Raw genomic sequence first — 20,973 nt, 5'->3', positions numbered from 1 at the left:
ATAATGAGTTAAGTGCCTTTTTGAAACCAGAAGCTAAGAAATCCTGCCGTACCAGCAATACCTATTTGTTACAGTTCAGATGCCTTGCATAATGGATGTGCGTCCCATGCGGTCACGATCACACAAGGTTCTGTTCTTTGAAGGGCCCTGCACTTGATTTAATGCTCTACTGCCACCATCATGAAATTCTTAGTAATATTTGGACAAGGGGCCCTGCAATTTCACTTTACACAGCGTTCTGCAAATTATATAGCCAGAGCTGCTCGCATCAAAAAGAAAAACATTAATGTATGTTTTGACATACATAAAGCAACACTTTTACAATAGCAAAAGCCTCTTAAAACTTACTGCAAGCATCTCTTTTCTCCTCAAGTAAGTAAGCTGTCCTGAGTCCCCACTCTGAGTTATATGTCCCTCATTGTAACTTGTCATGTCTCTGTTTGTTGATGTTGGCTGAGTTGTGACCATTATTTGTCCTCCCTTTCCTGTTGACTCACTAAGTGTACTTCTGTTCTGTCTCTTTACCTGACTTCTGGGATACTACTCTATCCTGATTTTCTTCTCACCTCACTGGTAGCTCCTTCTCAGTTTCCTTTGTTAATTCCTCCTTCTTTCCTCAGCCTCCTAAAATTGGGACGCCTCAGGGGTCAGGCCATGCCAGATTCTTTCTATTGTACTTATTCCTTCCTGAACTCATCTGACCTTCTGATGAATTTTACATGTCATCTCTCAATCACTCCCAAATTTATATGTTTACATACTATCTCCACCTGGGAATCTCCAGCTTAGTGTATGTCTGAACTAAATTCCTGAACCTGCCCTTCAAAACTTGTTCTACCCAGTCTCCCTCATTTCAACTGATAGAATCCTATTCTGATTGCTAGGTAAAAAATAATCACCTTCAATCTTGTCTTTCTTGCACATTCAGTCTGTTAGGAAATCTTGTTGGTTCTACATTCAGAACACAGAATTTGAGTCTGTCTACCTCTTACCAGATGTTCAGAGCTACAATTACGTCTCTGTTATTCTCAGCACAACAGCCAGAGTGTTCCTATTCAGATAAATCAGAAGTCTGTAGTGACTTCCTATGTAATTCAGAATAAAGGCTACAGTTCTCATAACGGTCTGCAAAACCTACATCATCTGACCTACCTCGCACTGACACCTTGCTCATCTTATTCCTACTATTTTCTCTCCTATATGCTGGTTTCAGCCACACTGTGCCTTCGGTCACAGTACCGTGCTGTCTTCTATGCCTGGAATGCTCTTTCCCTGGTATCCACATGGATAACTATCCATTGCTTTCAAATGTTTGCTGTATGGAACCTTCCTAGTGAAGCCTACCTAGACTTCTCTCCTTGAATTGTAATTCCCATCCCAGTACTCCTAAGCTCTCTTATTTTCTTCTGCTTTTCTCTTTTTTCCATAGCATTTATCATCATCTAAGATAATTATTTTCTATCGTATCTTTGTCTACTTCTGGCATTCTAGATGCTCAGTTAATTATTGTTGAACGTTGAGTGAATGAAATAGACCCAGAGATAACAGGTCCTTTGGTATGAATGTTCCTTTTTCCTCTTTGTCTCTCTATAATCCTTTTTGATTTGTATGAAAAAATATTACATTTTGAAAATATTTCTACTTTTAAATAGCTGAATCTTTAATAAAGATAATAGCTGGCAGAAATGTAAGCAACAATCTTTCCCCAAGAGCTGGAAATAACGTACTTGAAGTTGTAAGAAAATTTATCAACACCATTATACTTTATGCCTTAATATTGTAGTCAGGTAAGAGGTTACCCAAGAGGTTACCTTTTTCCTGTCTTAATACTGCCTAAATTATTCAAAACTAGAGTTGGAAGGATTTTTTTATGGGAGAAAAGAATAGGCATATTTTTGATTGTTGAGGTAGGTTTTAAAATATAGCTTATTCTCCCAGTGTTTGAGATTCCCTCTTGTGTCTAAATTTGACACCTTAAAAGCTAGATGAGTTAAGATCCCTAACAAACATAGGGAGTGACTTAAACATATGGAGTCTCTCATTTAGTAACTACGTTGTCATGTATTGCATTTATAAATAAATCTAACTTCAGAGAGGTAATTGAAGAAAAACATAATGCAAAAGTTTTATGATTGTTATAAAAAGTATGCTTCTAAAACACATTTGTAATTCTTAATAATGCTGTTCTTTAAAAGTAGTAATTTGTTCAGTTATAAATGAACTTGATTCCATTTGGCATTCTTTTCTTAAAAGCATAATTTTTAATTGTGAAAATAATTTATTACAGATTTTATAAAATAAAGAGCAAAATACTAGCCATAATTTTACCACTCTAAAACATCCATTTTCATTTTGGGTTATTTTCTTTTCGCATATTCACCTTTCACACAGTTTTAATAGGGTACATAGTTTTTTTCCTGTCTTTTCCACTTAGATACATGTCATATCTATTTCTTCATGTTGCTATGCAGTCATTTTCACAATAATTTTTCAAGGTTATTTAATGATCCCTAGTGTAACTGTATTGTAGTGAACCTAAATATTTTCCAGGTGTTAGGTGTTTAAGTTGCTTTCATTTTTTTAATCAAAAATAATGTTATAATGAAAACTTTTGTGTTTGTAGCTCTTTTTGGATCATTTTTTTAGGATATAATCCCAAAGGCGAAATTCTTGTTTCACACAATATGAACATAGTAATGACTCTTGGTATATTGCCAACTTACTTTCCCAAATGATTGAACCAGTTTTCTGCTTCCAGCAACGCATGAAAGTAAAGTTTCACTGCAACCTTGCTTACGATTTCTCATTTTTGTCCCTTCTTCCTTTGGACCTTGTATTGTTAGCATGAAAACGCCAGTATTCCATGTCAGCATGGGAGTTTAGAAAACAGTTTTAGGATGCCCAGTTTAAGTTCTCTCCCAAAAAGAAGAAAGAGGGAAAACGGGTGGCTGTGTTTGATTTAGCTGTGCCTAGAAGGATAGGAAAAAAGTCCACTGTTTGTTGGACTGATCAGTTGAAGAAATATGATATTTATACCAAATTAGTGTGAGTGATGTAATCTGGCTAACCCTTTTTACCACCACAGAGGTTTACATTGACGTTTTATTCTGGAACAAAGTGGTTCACGAAAAGACACTACATTTATTTGTTTGCCTTCTGAGAATCTGAAGTGACTTAATAGTCTTACAACACAGTTTGATGCTTACCAAACATTTTGACTTCATCTTGGAGGACCACATAATTCTGCTTTGCTCATAATTAAATAATTTACCTCTTACAAAAGTTAAATTCAATTGTTCCTGCTAATGGAGGTTTGGGTACTGGTTTTGTTTATTGTAGATAAAACAGCTAGAACTTTCCCCCACAATAACAGTGAATAAAGTCCGAGGAAAGAAACTCGGTCTCGGAGAAGAGCTGAGACTGATGGTAAGACTTTCAATTAGCATCATTTTTGTAGTAACTAGTTATTCTACAGCACTGAATAGTTTCAAGGTATGTTCGCATTCAGTATCTCACCTGTGAAGTTAGTAGAGTGATTTTGTTATTAAGCTGCAGAGAAGTTACGGGACAAATTCAAGGGCTCGTGGTGGGTAAAGGTGTGCCTAAATGGTGTGCACTGGACTGTTGACACAAGGCTGTTGGCTGCAAATCTTTATCTGGTTTTACTACACCACAAAACACTTTTTAAAAATGCCTCCTGATTCTTTCATACACAAATTCATTGAGTTTCTACTCTGTCCTCTGGGACATAGATGTGAACCTTCAGAACATTCTGGTGTAGGAGTCAGGTCTGCAAAGAAGCCAGGACAGAAATGTATGGTGAACGCTCCAGCAAAGTGGATGCCAAGCACTGGAGTGGCAAAGAGGAGAGTGGGCTGGCTCTGCCGGGCAGGGGATGTTTATACTGATGGTGAGTTTGGTATTAGAGCTGGGTCCCTAAAGGGTCAGGAAGGGTGACCCTTGTGGATCTCTTTGACTTTGACCAGTGAGGATCAGTGAGATTGCTAAGAAAGCCCACAGATATTATGTCTTGAGAAATAACTTTTTCTGTGAAGAGCTCTAAGGAGATGACTACTTTCCTCCCCTGCTGCTATGCTTTTTTCTTCTGCAGACCAACTTTGTATGAGCTACTCCCGTTTCCCAGGAGTTTTCCTTCCTTGAATCCCACATTTTCTTTCATGTCAGTTTACTCATTTCTTTATTCATTCACCCAACAGACATACCGAATGTGGAGTTTAAATAATGAGAAGGAGCCAGTCTTTGGAGATGTGAAGCAAAAGCCTTCTGGATTGCAAAGGCCACGAGGCGGGAAAAGCTTGACATATTCTAGAAACAGAAATAAAGACTTTGAGACTGGAATTTAGGGTGTATCAGTAGTTGAGGTTCAGAGAGTAGGGAAGCTCTGGATCTTGGTAGGAAGTTGAGAATTTTTTCTAAGTGCAGCAGGAAGCCATTGGAGGGTTTTTAGCAGAAGAACAAAAAGATCTAATTTAACAAAAAAATCATATAATTTTAATATGATCTAGAAAGTTTAAAGAAAAGTGCATACCAGTGACCTTTGCCACTTGATATACAGACAATGCGGATAATGGCTTTAGATTAAAGAGAGGCGAGGGGACAGTTGTGATTTAAAGAAGAGGGGATGACACCGGGATTTAGTGCACACCCACGTGTTTGTCATTCTTCTCCCCCTGTCTCAGTCCAGTGTGACAAGTTGCCAACTGAGGACAGAGGGGATGGCAGGGATTCCCCTGCTCCCTCCAGGTTCTCTCAGACCCTGTGTTCATTCTAAGGGGCTTGCAGGATCCTGTGCATCTCCATGTCAGTGCTTCCAGGAGCAACGGATAGAACTGCTGTCTCCTTGGCAGCAATTCAGCCATCACAGTGAGCGATGTCACGTTCATGATGCAAATGAAGAGGAAATGATTGACTGATAAGACTTTCTTACTTAAGCCATGCCCGTCACTTCTTTATACCGCCTTATCCCTTAATCCCCTGCCTTCCCATGAACTAATAGTGGGTGGGGAGAAATGTTCCCCGACCATTCAGGAGGATCACTGAGAATCTCCCTTTAGGCATTTGAAGTTGACTAAGAAGCAATTTACTCTGCTGCCTGACACTCATGGGAACAGCAGGAGCCACTGAAGAGAAGTGGGAGGGAAGGCAGGCTCTGCTGAAGGGCTTGTTGGGTTCATAGAAATGATTGAGAATGAAAACTCTGTGATTTCACTAGTTAAATTCTGATATGCGCATCAGGTCTTCATCAGTCTGACGTTCCGGGGCTTCATTTCATTTAAATGAGCATGCAGAAGCTACCTAATAGGGAAAACAATGAGGGACTAAATTACCTTACCTGTTATTCTGTTTTCTTGAATTGCTTTTCCCCTAATTACCTTTAATCTGATTCCAAGTTCTTTTTCAAAACACACTTCACGCATTTTTGAGACCGTTGCTTGCTATCCCCTCCACCTCCCTCCCTCCTCTGTGTGTTTCCTCAGTGCCCTATTTATACGGCTCTCAAAGACGGGTGGCACTTACCACGTTCTCACTAGCACTATTCTCTCTCTTTATAAGTTCCTTAAGAGTTCGAATCACAGGCTTATTAATTGCTGTCTTCTCTTGTGCCTGGCGTACTTCTTTGTAGACTGTATGAATTTAATATGAGTTTTGAAATTCTAATTTTGGTGGAAACGTTTGTTGGAAAATTCTATCATACACTCTCATGCCACCTTGGGATGGCAGGGAAGTCAAATATTACGGCCATGGGACAATCATTGTGCCCTCCATTTATTATTCTTGACTCTTGAGGTAGCTGAGTCTCTATCCCTTTATATTAAACACCTTAGAGCACGCAACTTTTAAAATACAATTTTCAATTTTATTTTTTGAAATTATTCTGTATCTTTTTCTTGTTACAGCTGATCGTGGGTCTTTTAGGCCCAAGCTTCATTTATGTGTGTTTGTCTGGGAGGGGGATTAGGATCTTTCCACCTGTGTAGTAGAATAGAAAATGCATAAGCTTTGTGACAGGTTGCCACACGGAGAACTTTTAGGTTGATGGCCAAGCTTGAGTCAGCAAGGTAGCCAGATAACTGCTGTATGAAGAAGAATGTGGTTACCAGGTACCTCTCCTAACAACCATAAAGCATTTTTTCCCCTCTAACTTTCATGATATAAAATATTTTTACAGAAGTAGTTACCCTTAACATCCACTCATTCAGCTCTGACAGTGCCAGCCTGCTAAGCCTGGCAAACACTTCCCTCAGGACCTTTGCAATTATAGCTCCCTCTCTTTTGCCTCCCTCCCTCTTATGGCTGGCTCCCTCACTTCCTTCAGATCTTTCTTCAAAGATCACTGTTTTGAGATGCCTTCATGAGAACTTATATAAAATATTACCAAGTCCATGGGGCAATATTACCCACCCAACCCTCCCTTTCTCCCTTATCCTGTGTGGCCAATTGCTAAAATAATGAAACTTGCTCTCTATGTCCAAAACTCCATGCAAAGGGACATTGTGGTTCCCTTCATCAAGAGATGAACTATATTTTTCCATTCTCTTGAATCTGTGCTGGCCTTATGACTTGCTTCAAATGATAGAATGTGGTGGAAGTGATGTGCAGATTCTTAGAGCTGTGCGGTCTAATACGCGAACCCTTGCCACATATGACCATTTCTATTTAATTTAAATCAATTACAATTAGATAAAATTTAAAATTCAGTTCCTTAGTTGTACCAGTCATATTTCAGGTACATACCAAATAGCAACACACAACTAGTGTTGCCATATTGACCTGCATAGTTGTAGAACATTTCCATCATTATAGAAAGTTTTTTTTGGACAGAGCTATTGTAGAGCTAATGCCTCAAAAGATCTTGCAGTTTTCACTCTGCCCTTTGGGAACACCAATCATCATGTGGAAGAAACCCAGTCCAGCCTATTGGACAATTCGAGACCATATAGAGGGAAACCGAGGTGCTCTAGCTAATAGCCAGCAGTAATTTCCAGACATGTGAGTGAGACCATCTTGGACTTCTATTTCCATTCAAGTCACAGATGATTACAGCCTTAGGAGTAATCCCCCATGGCAGTAGCAGAAGAGCTGGTCAAATTGCCAGTCCACAGAATCATGAAAAATAAGTTGTCATTGTTTTAAGCCAATATGTTTTAGATGGATTTGACACAATAGTAATAACAGTTACTACCTTCAATCTAATGACTGCATTCATTTTGAAACAATGCCCTATGCAGTTACCTCATGAATTAGGATATGGAAAAACAAGGGAAGATGAAGTATCACCCCTTTCAGTGAGATCAGTTCCTTGTTTAGGGAGAGAAAAGGATATTTGCTATTAATAAAATAATGACCCACAGCAAACTGAAATACTTCGTACTTACTAGCTGAGTTAGATTATAGGGGAAAATTAACTTTGCATCAAAAATTATTTACCGGGCTTCCCTACTGGCGCAGTGGTTAGGAATCCGCCTGCTAATGCAGGGGACACGGGTTCGAGCCCTAGATCGGGAAGATCCCACATGCCGCGGAGCAGTGAAGCCCGTGCGCCACAACTACTGAGCCTGTGCTCTAGAGCCCAGGAGCCACAACTACTGAGCCCATGTGCCACTACTACTGAAGCCCATGTGCCTAGAGCCCGTGCTCCACAAGAGAAGCCACCACAATGAGTAGCCCGTGCACTGCAACGAAGAGTAGCCCCCGCTTGCTGCAACTAGAGAAAGCCCGCACACAGCAACGAAGATCCGACACAGCCAAAAAGAAATAAAATAAATAAATTTTAAAAAAAATTATTTACCAAAAATTTTCAAACTAGTTCAAATAATCCAGAGCTAACTGGAATCCAATAATTATTCCATTTTAGGGTAATCAGATTTGGGAGACTTTGGTATATTTTGCTTGGTCATAATTTAAAATCATACATAGTATTTAATTCTGAAAGCATGTCTTCTTTTATTCATTGTTCCTCAAGCGTTTATTGAGTACTTTCTGTATATGTCTAGACAGGCACTGAGAATTTTGAGTGATTAAGAGGTGAGCCTACCTGGAAGAACTGACGGTGTAATGGAGGGGACAGAGGCATGGTCACAATATATCAGGATGAACTGTGTTAAAGAAATAGATGTGCTCTGGGAACACTGAGGTGGGAACATACTACATATACAAGATGAGCTTTTACCTTGCAGATGAGGGGGGAGAGAGGTTAGTAAATAAACAGAATGCCTAGAGGACATTTTTGGGAAAAAGAGCAGAATTATTTTATTTTAATAACTTTATTGAGATACTATTCACATAACATGAAATTCACTCTGTTAAAGTGATCAGTTCAGTGGCTTTTAGTGTTTTCGGAGTTGTACCACCATCATCACTATCTATGATAGTTTTGGAACATTTTCATTACCCCCCAAAGAAGCCTGACCCATGAGCAGGTACACATTCTTTCCTCAACCTCCCATCCCTAAGCAGTCACCAATCTACTTTCTGTCTCTAGACACTTACCTATTTGGACATTTCATAGTAATGGGTTTTTGTGTGTGGCTTCTTTCACTTAGCATAATGTTTTCAAGATTCAACCATGTTGTAACATGTATCACTATTTCATTCATTTTTGTTGCTGAGTTAGATTCCATTGTGTGGATATACAACATTTTGTTTATCCATTCACCAGTTGATGGTGACTTTTTTTGGTTTTTTTTTTTGGCCGCACTGTGTGGCATGCGGGATCTTAGTTCCCTGACCAGGGATGGAACCCATGCCCCCTGCAACGGAAGCGTGGAGTCTTAACCACTGGACCACCAGGGAAGTCCCCATTCACCAGTTGATGGATGTGTTTGGGTTGTGTCCACATTTTGGCTCTTATGAATAATATTGCTATGAACATTCATGTACAAGTTTTTATGTGAACATATGCTTTTAGTTCTCTTAGATATATACCTAAGAGTGGTATTGCTGGGTCATATGATAACTATGTTTAACATTTTTAGGCATTTCCAAATTGTTTTTCAAAGTGGATGCACCATTTTAAGCATTCCAACAACGGTGTAGGAAGGTTCCAACTTCTTCACATCCTTGCCAATACTTGTTATTGCCTGAGAACAGAATTGTTTTGAATGAAAATAAAAAGTCATTAAAATAGAAAAAATTCCAATTAGATTATGTTATACTCATTTAAGACTGCCCAAATATGTCGTGATATTAGAACCTAAATCTGAATGACACTTTGTAGCTCTGTGTACAAAACAACTCTGTTGAAGTCTAATTATCTTATCATTAATGTTCACCAGGTGGTTAGGAAATGCTGGTTTTCTTTTTTGTCTAATTGAGAGGTAAAGGGCAGTGAAATGATTATATGTGTAGCGCTGTTGAAAGTTAAACCCATTTCTGACATGCAATTAAATATAATTGAAATAGAACAAATTGAATAACAAAATTAAATTTGCAAAGTAGAGTATGAACAGATATTAAATGTATGCTGTCCTCTAGGATATTTGGGTGGTGAGTTGGCATTAGAGCTCGAGCCCCATATTTTTACTTTCTCTGCGTAGTTCCCACCTGCCCACGCTTGCCTCCTCTACTTCCCTACCTCGGCGTCTCCAAGGAGTTCAGGAGACATTCCCCCGCCAACACTCCATGCAGAGAGGATTGTTTTATGAAGCGCTGGAGTTTAGTGGTCAGGAAGGAAAACAGGTTCTCCAGACCTGTGGGACTTTCTCTCAGACTCAGACTTTTTTTGTGGCCATGCCACGTGGCACGCAGGATCTTAGTTCCCTGACCAGGGTTCGAACCCGTGACCCCTTCAGTGGAAGCTCTGAGTTCCAATTACTGGATGGCTGGGGAAGTCCCCAGACTTGTTTTTTTAATGACTATCAGAGATCTGACAATGATACTATAGACAAACAAAAATATATATCTGACAGCCCCCCACCATCACCACTGTCTTGTCCAGCTCTTCAATGACTTTCCAGCACCCAGTATTTGTTAAGTCTCAGGTGCGCAGGACACAGTCACTGTCACGCCCTTTCTCTCTACTCCTTGCCTGCCCTTCTCATCCCTCCCCACCTGTGATGGTCTCTTTCAACTTCATTACCAGTGTTTTTCTGTTGTTCAGTTTCAGTTTTTTTATGTAAGATTATTCTGATATTTCTAGAAATTAAAAATTTTTGCTTTTTATTTACTGTGGAAGATGAGGATATGGCCTCCAAATACCCCGTCATCCCAACATATATCAAATGCTGTTAAAAAAATACTTATGTTCAGAAGGATTTTGTTGATTCTAAAATACTATTAGAGTGTAATATTTTAGAAAATGAAAAGTTGAGTTTTCATAATGCATTGCCGAGGAACTGTATTAAAAGCAAAATATTAGAGCCAGTAGGTGTTTATGTACATAATTTAAGAGGTAACAATATTGAGTAATTTTGACTTAGCTACAGTATTAAAATAGCACATGAGAAAGTCTTCATTTACTCTTATCTTGCAGTAGTCACTGGACGAGTTTTGTTGTTTTTAAACCCTAGTCAATTAAGTTTTAATCACCAAACATTTTATAGGAGCAGAGGTGAAAGTTTGACCCTACTTAAAACCACAGAAGTGCTAAAGACAAACTATTCTGAGACATATATTTGCATGAAAAACCTCACAAGGGAAAAATTGTAATTGCCTCAGCATGAGCGATGGAATATATTTTAAGATAATTGGAGAATGTCTTTTATGTGTTCTCTTTGGTTTAGTTTTGATTTCATGTACTTTAATTTGTTTCTATCTCTTAATTTTTTTCTTAATATATTCCAAAGAATGTAAAACACTTCTGAGGATCTCATTACTACTTGTGAAATCGCCTCTATCTCTACCACTGGATGTAATTTTTTGGTCAGTCAGTCTTACAAGAAAAAACTATCTTAGATTTAGCAGTCTGATGGTAGTGATAACCCTAAAAGTACATTTTGTGTAAGATCAGATATACTGTAGCAATTTCCCTTAGGTGAATATTGTAAATTTTGGAGGTTCTGATTTTTTTTTTTCATATAAGTTCTACAGGAATCATCTTTTTGCTTTTATTCATGTTTCATCATTCATATGTGTAAAATTTACATTTTTACTTCTGATCTCGCTAACATGCTGGTGATTAGACATTCCCTTGACAAGTGTGATCAGAAGTGGTCTAATTGAAGATGTTCCATGACTTGAACACATAACGTTACAAATTCAACTTTTGCTTCTCTTTGCAAAGGCACTGAGACGTGAGTTAAAGGAGAAAGAGTATTCTGTCCTGAATGCTATAGACCAAGCTCGAGTTTTCCTGGCTGATCAACCAATTGAGGCCCCTGAAGAACCAAGAAGAAACCTACAATCAAAAACAGGTGAGACTGATTTCTTTAGTACATCATAAAAACACAGGTGAGAACAAAACACCAGAATCAACAAGAGAATTTTCTTACAGCATATCAGGACCTGATATTTTAAAATTTCTTACAGAATTTCAGGATCTAGTATTAAAATTTCTCTTTTAAGTATTACTTTAGTCAAATATGTCATTTTTAACAAATATTTAGATTCTTAAATTAAAAAATAAAATGGCTGTATACTTCAGTATCATTATTTTAAAGGGGAATTAACTGCAGAAAAATACTTTGTTAAAAAGCATAGTGTAACTAAAAATAATTTCTTTAAGAAATAAAAATTTATATTTCTTATATTTAAACTACATGATAAATAATTGTAAGTAGAAGAATATTTAAAATACAAGAGTAAACATAAATTATTTAAATATCTAGAAAGTAAGATTATTAACTTCTCTTTTTCAAGATTACTTTTTTAAATAAGACATGAAAGCCCCTTTCTTTTACAAGCAGACAACAGAATTTCTTTAATTTAAACATAACAACCTATATTATTTATGTACTTTGGCTTAAAACTGAAACAGTATCTACCTTACTAGCAGATAGTAATAAATCACATAGTAGATTTAAGAGATGAATTTGGGGGCCAGCACATATCTTTATTTTGATTTTTCACTTTTGGCATAAAAGCATTCTGATGCATTTTAAAAAATAAACATGCCATTCAAAATATTTTCTCGTCATTCACTTTCCATAGTAAAAGCAGACCTGAAAGACTGCCTCATGCTATGTCCAGCAGTGTAATTCATGAGCATTTATTACTTGTAAGGGAAGTACAGTTGGAAAATGCTTTGACTGTAGCTGGAACTGGATCAGACATTTGGGAAGTAGCCATCTTCCTCCTCAGCCTTTCTCAGGGAAGCTCTACTTCAATCGGAATAAATTTCCCATCAGGATCATGATTTTCTTGACCTGTTGTGTGTGTGTGTGTACAGAGACACACACAGCATACTTATCTCTTCCAGCGTTGGTTTTTATTTTCTGCTGGCAGTATCACTGTTTTTCTAGTCAGCCTACTGGGGACCTAAGTCATTGTTGAGTCTCTGCCTCTCTCAGTCTGCACATCACTCATGATTGTTACTTCTATCTTTGGAGAATTATGCCTTCTGAATTATATATGTATTATATACACACACGGACATACATATGCCCACAACATGCACACAGCTACATAGCAGGTGGTTGAACGACTTGTATGCTGAGCACACTCGGGTGTGGGTAGGAAGCGATTAGCTGGGACAGGATCGTTGGAAGCAGCAGCCCAGAGTGGGGAGCAGAGCGGCTGTGTGTCAGGGGAAGTCAGCAGAGCTGGGGCGGGGGAGGTGGGGTCAGGGGCTGTGCCTGGACAGCACGTAGGAGTGAGGAGCTTGTACGTGCTGTCTGGTGCAGATTACAAGGCCCTGGAAAAGTTGGACAGAGCATTTCGACTTAAATACAGCAAGAAGAAGGCGCTATTTCCCTGGGTTTTTGTTTTCTAAGCTTGGAAGAAAAATAAGAAGTTCACCTGTCTCACCTTATCCAATTTAAAGTCTACCTTAAATCTGCTTGTCTCATCTCCTTGCTTCCCCAGTACTTTTCAGAGAATGGAGGAAACGTTTTTATAATAAGCTATTTCATAGCAGTAAAAAAGTGTTATATCACTAGAGTTTCACTTTGCTATAAATTTTCTTCCTCAGTGGTTAGTCAGTTTAAAGGGTAAAAACATATTGCTTTTGAGTCCTTATTTTGCTGTTACATCAGGACATTTTTAAGACCTATTTTCATATACTATATTTGGGAGGCAAGAAAAAAAGTCATGTCAGTTTAACTTTATGATTTTTTTGTTTTGGAGTGGTTTTTCTTGCTTGTTTTTTTACAATTAGCAACTTTCACGCTTTCTCCTTTCCTGATACTATTTTGTGTAATGTTGGCTGACTTTACCTCTTGTTAAAAGTAAATAAAAGAAAATTATCCATAATAGCTTTTATACTTTGTTGTTTACCATGACTTACGAACAACTGCTATCAGTAATAGTGTTTGAACATTAGTTATCTTGTGTGATGCTACTCAAAGTACTCAATGTTGGAGGGACTAGAGCAGGGAGAAATTGTATAATGATTTTTTGGTTCTATTTAATAAGCATTTATGGAGTATGCTATGTGTAATGTGCCAAAGGACACACAAAGGTGAATCCATCTCTTTGTTTTTAAGTAACTATTCCAGAAAATACTTCTTGCCATGATTTTTCTCTCCCAAAGCCTTTTCTCCTGGCTCCTTTTTTTTCTGTTATCAATTATCTTACAGTGTCATATGTGTATATATGCATTTTATGATAGCTTATGGAGTTTTATTTTATTACTGCATAGCACAGGATGAGTTGCTCTCAGGCATCTTTTAATTAATAAATGCTGTTGAAAACAAGCAAACTAATTATTTCAACCAAGTGATCAGTTGCTGACAAAGAATTTTATCAGGTATGCTCTGCTAGATATTTTCTTTTTTCCCCCAGTTTTACTGAGATATAATTGACATAACATTGTACAAGTTTAAGGTGTACAACATAATAATTTGATACTTGTATATATTGTGAAATGATCACCACAGTAAGTCTAGTTAACATCTGTCACCTCACATAATTACAATTTTTTTTCCTTGTGATGAGAACTTTTAAGGTCTACTCTCCTAGCAACTTTCAAGTATGTATATTTTAAACATTTAAAAATCATTACTAATATTAACTGTCCTATTTCAGCCCCTTACCATCTTTTGCTAGGACTTTTCAGTGCTTTCTTTTTTTTTTTGGCCACGCTGCGTGACTTGTGGGATCTTAGTTCCCTGACTAGTGATTGAACTACTCACGCCCTTGGCAGTGAAAGTGTGGAGTCCTAACCACTGGACCATCAGAGAGTTCCCGCAGTACTTTGTGTGTGTGTGTGTGTGTACATCTTTTTTTTTTAATTTTTAATTTTATTTATTTTTTTATACAGCAGGTTCTTATTAGTTATCCATTTTATACATATTAGTGTATATATGTCAATCCCAATCTCCCAATTCATCACACCACCACCATCATCCCCTGCCACTTTCGCCCCTTGGTGTCCATACGTTTGTTCTGTACATCTGTGTCTCTGTTTCTGCCCTGCAAACGGGTTCATCCGTACCATTTTTTTTAGGTTCCACATATATGCGTTAATATACGATATTTCTTTTTCTCTGACTTACTTCACTCTGTATGACAGTCTCTAGATCCATCCACGTCTCTACAAATGACCCAATTTCGTTCCTTGTTATGGCTGAGTAATATTCCATTGTATATATGTGCCACATCTTCTTTATCCGTTCATCTGTCGATGGGCATTTAGGTTGCTTCGCAGTACTTTCTTAACTGGTATCCCTGCATCAACATAAATAGATGCTACAGTGATACATCTAAAACACAAAACTGGCATTTAAAAACCACTGGTAGTCACTGACTTGGGATCTGAGCTCCTTTACCTGCCATACAAGGCTGCACAGTGATTTGGCCTCAGTTTTCCAGTGTGGCAGCATCTCATGCCTCTCTCTGCTCCAAACTAATGTCCATTTGACACCCACCAGCTTCTCATGATGTCCTGCAGGTAATGGTCTTCTTAACTTTATTCTGTTGTCCATTCTGGTTTTTTTCTGCCCATAGGTCCCTCCTACCTGATCTCCAACTCCTTCCTCCTTTGCCTGTCCAGCCCCTGCTCATTCTGTCCCACTCACTGCAGGCTTTGTTTCTTACTGGACCCATTCCTCTCCCAGCTCTCCTCCTTGCCTCCCTGGTACCCTGTCATCTCTCTGACTATATTATTAATATCTGTATCTGAAGCTCAGCCCTCCCCTTGCTTAGTGACCTTTCTCAGTTACTGAGAATCTGAAAGAATGTGAACAATTGTCTGAGCAGCCAAGATAGATATTATGTAGAAAATATAGTGAAGATCTTATTAGCTCATAGAAAAACTACCCTCTCAGAGGTATTAACTCTTACTTTAGACACTGTTGTAACTAGTTTAACTTGTTTTCCAGTGAATTATGGGTATGTAGCAAGGTGGAAATGACAGGACAGGGGAAAAGGATGACAGTGAGAAATGACTTCAAGAAGTCTGACAACAATGAGGAGAAAGAAAATTATAAAAAGGATACATGGGGATTCTAAAATAAAACAGAGGAGTATTTGGGGCCTTTTACAACAAAAGAAAAGCTGAAGCTATGAATTGTGGTTTGTTTATTTTTGAAGACAGAATATAAATCAGTTAAGAGAAGACGTAGGAGTTTATACTATATTTTAGTAAATTGCCTTCCAAAATGGCAACCGTAAAAAAAAAAAAATTAGGTTAAATGAATGAAATGTAGCTCTCTGGATCACTCAGCTACCCAGAATTACTCATTCCGCTTATAAATGGTTATTAAGTCAATATAATTTTTAATTGGACTAAAATTACCTGAATAATTACAGAAATTTTACACAGTTCACAACTTTGTCAATAGTTCCCTTATCTTGAGTGATATGGAACTACTTAATTGGATTTCAATTGTGTCATGTCAGTGTATAATATTTCCTCTTAGTGAAGTTGAATTGTTTCTCATTTGATTTTAACCACCTGGTTTATATCTGTTAAAAAGTAGAACAGTGGAACAACAAATGTCTCATCATTATTCACATTGTTCTTTGTATTTGTACTTCTCAAACCACTTTTGTATTCTCCTAACTATCTCAATGAGTTGAGCAGATCATACAGTATGCCTTTTTTAAAAAAATTTAAATAAAAATACAAAGGCTAAGAAAATATTGTGGTGCTGACCAAGGTCATCAGCTAATGTAGGGTAGATCGAGGGACAGAGCACTAAGCTTCTATGTTGGTGACTCTCCGTAACCCCTGGTTTTTTGTCTGGCTTTCAACTCATCCTTTCATTTTTATCTCCTCTCTCTTTCTCTCTGCTCACTGGCCACTGACCTCCTAGCTCCTTCTTGACTTTCAGTGTCTAGAGCCTCTTAACCCTGCATGAATGTTTCTTGGCTTCTTCCTTGTTCACCCAACCTCCCTGCTGTTCTCAGTCCCAGATTTCAATTCCTCTGAAAACCACACAGCTGCATAGTGAAAGTAGATGTCCAAGACAACCCGAACACCTCTTGAGGTAGTCAGGGAATACACGTGCCTTCTCACATGTTCGTTACCTGCAGCTTAGGTTAAAAGTCAAAATTGCACAGGGGAGTTAGAGCCTTATGTCTACGTCCCCCTCTCTACCACACAGACAGATGCAGGCAGGTGTGTATGCAGATGTGCACACACACACACATTTTATGAGTTGAGGCTATGGTATCGATTACTAAATTAACACTTTAATAGGGTATTTCACCTCTAACAGTGTTTAGAAAATTATACAAATGATTGTATATGTGGGTGTAGAAAAGCTGTTTTCCTCTGCTCAGGTTTTAATTTTAAGACAAAAAAAGATTGCTTTTTTTTGTTTATAAATTTCCCCTTGAGTCTTCTTTAAAATTTATTCCAGTCAAGGCGTTACTATTACTACAACTATTATTTTACTGCAGGCTGTCTGAACATTATTTCTTTTTCAGCCTGGTGAAGTTACTTAATTTATTTTGTTTCATTTAAATGATAGAGGAAAAAAAAAGCAGCTATTGCTTTAGTGTGTTCGTAGTTGTATGTAGTGTCTATAGTTGTGTATGTGTGTTGTTTATTCATACACAGCTTTTTATAGTTGTATACGATTGTACCTGTGATTAATGGCTAATAGTAAACCTTTCAGATAAAAAAGTATGTATGGATTAGTGTTCTTCCTCTTTGGTCTTTGACAGCTGTGTGTGTATTTAGTAGTAGTTAATATTTTAACTCAGAATATACTGTTTTCTTTTAATTATTAAATGCTTCATAATATTTTAGAAAGCCAGTTAGGAGTATTTTTCACCTATGTGAAATCTCATATATTTTATGATACAACAAAGAAGTAATAAATGACATTTTTCAGTCTACTATGTCAGTCCATTTTGTGCCAGTATTAGCAAACTTGTGCAAATAAAATTTCATGATCATTAAATGAGTGAAAAGGTGAAATTATCATAGAGTTTAGAAATTACTTTTATATTGATTCTCAGTATAACATAAGGTTACATAAAAAAGATGGCAATAATTATTTCCTTGCATCTCATAAAATGAGGCCAAATTACACATAACCTAACCTGAGTAATTAGGTAGTAAAACTCATGGGTGTTTTTCCCCAGGGCATTTTTTGTTTCCCTAATAACCGCTTTATTAATTAGAACCCCATTCATTGTAGATGACAGACAGCCAGCTTCCATAAGTGTAGGCACATGGACGAATGTATTAGCCCCCATAACCAAATTACAGTGAGGGCAAGGACACAGCTGGCCACAGGAATCGAAATGGCAGTCAGAACCTTTCTCCATGTCTTCCTTTCTGCTTCTCTCCACAAGTTTTCTTTTCTTTGCTTTCCTATGACCTTATATCTCACAACCACATACCAGGGAGGGAAAACCCTTCTTTAGATCCAGCACATTCCAAGAGAGAGCAACACTCACTCAGCTTGAGTAACATGGAGCTCAGGGTCTTCTGGGATTGGCAGACCCCCTTTATAAGCATCATGTTAGATGGAGGAGGAATCAATGCCTAAAAAGGAAGGGAGAAGAGAGAAATGTTAGTCAAAATAGATGTTCACAACAAATCAACATTTATCAGCGTCCTACAGTGTTCCAGGTACCGTTTCCTTTAATTCTCATAACAACTCTTTGAGGTATGAGTACTGTTACCACCCATTTGACAGATGAGGAAACTGAGACTTTGAGATGTTTGGATGCCTACTGTCACCCATGTGACAGAGCTGAAACACCAACTCAGGCTTGTCACAACCCTTGATGCCCTGAACCATCATAGCATACTATCTTAACTACCCCAATAATCAAAGCACTTCTAGATAATCAGTAAAAATAAGATTTTGCTTTCTATATTCTTCTACTTATAAAAATTTCATGCAATAATTAATATGCTTTTCCCTTCATTCTTACTTTTCCTTTTGTGAAATATTAGGCTGCTTAATGGAATGACATACCAGTTCACTGATTTCCTAGCACCAAGGGAGAAGGTGTTTAGGCAATATTAGACTTTGTCTTTTTAATTTTCATTAAAAAACTTGAAGGAATAATAATTGCTTTCAGGCCTATAGACCAAGGCAATAATTTAATTAGCTTTGTTAAGTCCAAATTAGATTAGTAAAGTTATAATGCATGAAAAGACACAGAAAAATATAATGTTACTTTCATTTCCAGTGTTAACTACAGAGATCCAGTGTGATCCTTCCCATTTTAAGGTTCCATAATGTATGAATGGATGTAATGAATGCAGTCTTCAACTTTCCTAAAATATAATGAGCCGGCTGAGTAAGCGTATTGATTGGATAAAAATTTCACAAACTTGTTTGCATGCTAATGAATACCATCATAGTGAAATTCAATTTAAATAAATCAACATTCTTGATGAAGAATTATATGATAACAAAGGTTAGTTTGATGGACACAGCATTTTAAATTAATTGTTTACTATCTGTTATGGTCTCTAATCACCATTACAGCCATCCATAAATCACACGTGCCTCGTTAAAAAAGATGGCAATAATTTACATGTATGTATTTTATTGAAATCAACATCTGGAGTGTCACTCTGATTTAAACATAAAGCATAGGAGGAGACTAAACGCTTTCAGTGTGGTGTGTTCCTCTTTTCCTGTTGTTGCTGTTCCTCTTGAGAGCTGGAGTCTTCACGAGTGAATTGGAGGGTTTGCTATCTTTTAAAAAGTATAATCCTAGCCAAGGCATAAATTCTCCACTTTAAACTTCTCACTTATTTTGGCAATACATAAACCTAAGACATGCCTAACTTCTTTCGTAAGAATGGCTAAGCTTGAATAGAAAGCCCAGGTCTTCTTTTGTACGTTGATGGATCATTAGCGGCTATGTTCCTCAGGGAAGCAGCCTGGGGAGAGATGGGCAGTGGTGTGGCCAGAAATGCGAGACTTTTAATTGAAGAGCCCTGTCCTTTGATCTTAAAGGTAAATTTTTTTTATCAAAACAAAGATATTGAACATAGATCTTTGACCAGTACTTATTGAATGCCTACCATGTGCCAGGTAGTATTCTAGATATGGGGAGACAGCAGTGAACAAAACATATCCTTGCCCACCTGGCACTTACATTCCCAATTTCTATTCTCCCCTCTCAGGACCATCAGTGACCTGTCTGCTGCTGTCCAGCACTCAAAACTGACTTGAATAAATTATAAAACTGCCATTAGTGTGAGGAAATTCAGGGAATATTCCATTACAGCAAATGGATCTCATGTGGCTTAGCTAGTTCTGTTCCATGGTCTTTCTGCTGTTCCTACCTTTTTCCTTGGAGGTTAACCTTCTTAATGGTCTCTTCATGCTTCATCCTTAGCTCAGTGCTGGGTTTACTTACTTTGGCCCACTTTATAGGAAGAGTGAAACATTAAAGTATTCAGACTCTAGCTGAACCTTGATTGACTTCTGGTCAGAAGTGCTGGTTATCTCTCTCCATGGTGTGGTCTATATTCCTATTATCTCCATCCATCCCACCTCCACCCATACCGCCATTAATACCTTATATTTTGGTATCTGTGGAATATGTTCCCTAAACCTCTTTACTTTGGAGTTCTTGCTTTTCCCTAAATGTATCTGTCCACGATCTTTTTTTTCCCCTTAAGGGTTTGACAAGTTCGTTGGCAGCATGGATGGATCCGTATCATCTTTATCATATTCCTACTGAAAGATTTAGGCTACACATTATCAGGTTAATCTACTTTGGGTAGCCTCTTACTATTGTCATCTTTATAATTTATTAGATGAAAATAATTAGAAATATTGTAGTAATCAGCTGATGGCACTTGATGGTGTACTTTTAATCTGGTTCCTAATGAATTGTCACCAGTTATCATACAGTATAGGAAGCGGGCAGGGTCCTCTTCAACACTGATCATTTCAGACAGATTAAGTTGATCTTAATCATGTAATCAGAAAATTTGAGGAGAATATGTTTTGCATTATCTGAATCAGGAGCATCTTTTGGTCACGAAGAAGAGAGAGAAAAATGGAATGGGGATGAAGACGGAGAGTGAGAGTAAGTCACGTCTAGTCTCTAGATCTACAGGAATGCTTTGTTTTTTCCTGTGAATTCTTGTTGGCTAATCAACTTGGTTTGCTTATGTGAAAATCTCTAGAGATATCTAAACCGCCCAGACTTAGTAACAAAATCATTTTAAAAATGAAAGAAATTAACCTCTGTTGAAGCTTTTCTGTGTGCCAGGCATGTATCGGTAGCTTTATAGATATTAACTGAAGTTCAAGGAGATAAGGAATATATCTATGATTATATAACTAATTAGTATTGGAATCGGCCTATGAACAAATCTTTCCTTGCACCATATTGTCCATGGGGTGAAAATGCTACTCTGGAGAATTTTTTCCTATACTTGTTTGTCTTAATATCTCCTCTTCCTCTCTTGATGAAATACAA

At 37.6% G+C, this 20,973-nt stretch overlaps 1 protein-coding gene across 8 annotated transcripts in view; it reads left to right on the top strand.

The window, feature by feature from the left end:
- Positions 1–20,973, top strand: part of UTRN (utrophin) — a 506,643-nt gene that overhangs the window by 375,046 nt on the left and 110,624 nt on the right. For all 8 annotated transcript variants that reach the window (XM_057528183.1, XM_057528180.1, XM_057528182.1 and 5 more), the window contains one exon: positions 11,243–11,372. In XM_057528183.1, coding sequence (XP_057384166.1) covers positions 11,243–11,372 — 130 coding nt within the window. The remainder of the gene's footprint in view (positions 1–11,242; positions 11,373–20,973) is intronic.

The sequence above is a fragment of the Balaenoptera acutorostrata genome, chromosome 14 (assembly GCF_949987535.1).
Source record: "Balaenoptera acutorostrata chromosome 14, mBalAcu1.1, whole genome shotgun sequence".
NCBI lineage: Eukaryota > Metazoa > Chordata > Mammalia > Artiodactyla > Balaenopteridae > Balaenoptera > Balaenoptera acutorostrata.
The sequence above is the reverse complement of the archived record's forward strand: the minus strand, read 5'-3'. Positions and strand labels throughout refer to the sequence as shown.